This window comes from Bison bison, unplaced genomic scaffold (assembly GCF_000754665.1).
Source record: "Bison bison bison isolate TAMUID 2011002044 unplaced genomic scaffold, Bison_UMD1.0 scf7180017864035, whole genome shotgun sequence".
Classification (NCBI taxonomy): Eukaryota; Metazoa; Chordata; class Mammalia; order Artiodactyla; family Bovidae; genus Bison; species Bison bison.
Window position 1 is genome coordinate 18451723 of NW_011494607.1, and position 1188 is coordinate 18452910.

General features: G+C 58.3%; 1 protein-coding gene across 1 annotated transcript in view; it reads left to right on the forward strand.

Moving 5' to 3' along the window:
• Positions 1–1188, forward strand: part of POU3F2 (POU class 3 homeobox 2) — a 3568-nt gene that overhangs the window by 642 nt on the left and 1738 nt on the right. Inside the window, exon 2 of the mRNA XM_010834760.1 lies at positions 223–369. Coding sequence (XP_010833062.1) covers positions 223–369 — 147 coding nt within the window. The remainder of the gene's footprint in view (positions 1–222; positions 370–1188) is intronic.

Consider the following 1188-nt stretch of genomic DNA (forward strand, 5'->3'; position numbering starts at 1 on the left):
CGCGACGCGCTCGTGCTGGGTAGAACCGTACTGCCGGTGCAGGGTCCCGCAGTCTCGCTCCGGAGTTCTCTGCTGAAGGCTAAGCAGACAGCTTCGCCAGTGAGCGCCTGGAAGCTGAGTTAGACCACCCCACCCGCTGGCGTCCGCCGAAGTTTAGGATTCGGAAGATTCCCCTAGTACAGCCCATTTTCCTTCACTCGCTCTTCCTCTCTTTCGAAGCAGCTAACGGAAAAAGTTGCATCCAAAAGCTCAAGGAACACGGAAAGCGCTCACGCAGTCGAAGCCGCCCTTGGTGCCTCCCTGCCCCTTACCCAGAGGCCGAACACCCCCTTGACAGCGCTCCTTGTCACAAAGAGAAGGTCTACTCGAGTAGGATCCTAGTTTTCCCTAAATCCAAACCTGTGCGCGCCCCCAGTGTTTGAATGTGTCAGAGACTTTTAGAGTTTTGTTTTGTTTTCAGTCCAGACCGCTGCGCTGTTAGAACAGGCAACTCCTCCGCTCCTGAACAAGTAGTCTCTTACAAAACCGAGGCGCCGGTGGAGCCTGCCTTTAATGGGGTCCTCACTCCGAGGTGCTGGAAGACCATCCGGTCTGGAACCTAAAAGGAGGAGATCTGGCGCTAGCGGGGTGGGGAGAGGCGAATAAAAGCACCTTTGGGGAGGCAAAAGTGTCACACCTGGAGAAAGAAGCACATGGGCACTGAAATTCTAATAGTTGGGGAAAGGAGACTTCAACGTGTGTGTGTGTGAGGGGGGGTGTAGCCTGACTTCTGGCTCTAGGTATGAGACGTTGGGGTGTATGTGTGTATGTGTGTCCCAAGGTGAATAAAAGTCGGACTCCCCCTGGATTGTGGGGACTCAGCCTTTCTCTTCCTCTTTCTTCACTCCTTCTCCCGCCCTATTGGGAGGAGAAGGTGGACCGACACCCCGCCCCCCCACCGCCACCCAAGTCTTGCAAGTGGCTGTGGTCGATAGAGGGCCGGGGCGCCCCCGCCCCCCGCCACTTCTCCGCCCGGACCGCCAGGCGCGTCTGCTTGGGAGACAGATGGGGGGCGGGGCCCGAGTCCTAGAGGGTCGGGAGGAGGCCGGGGGTGGGGGAGAAGGGGAGGTGAGAACTCTGAGAATCTGAATGGGGCCGGGGTGGAGGGGTTGGGGATCAGAGAACAGCTAAAAGGACTCCGCGCCCGGG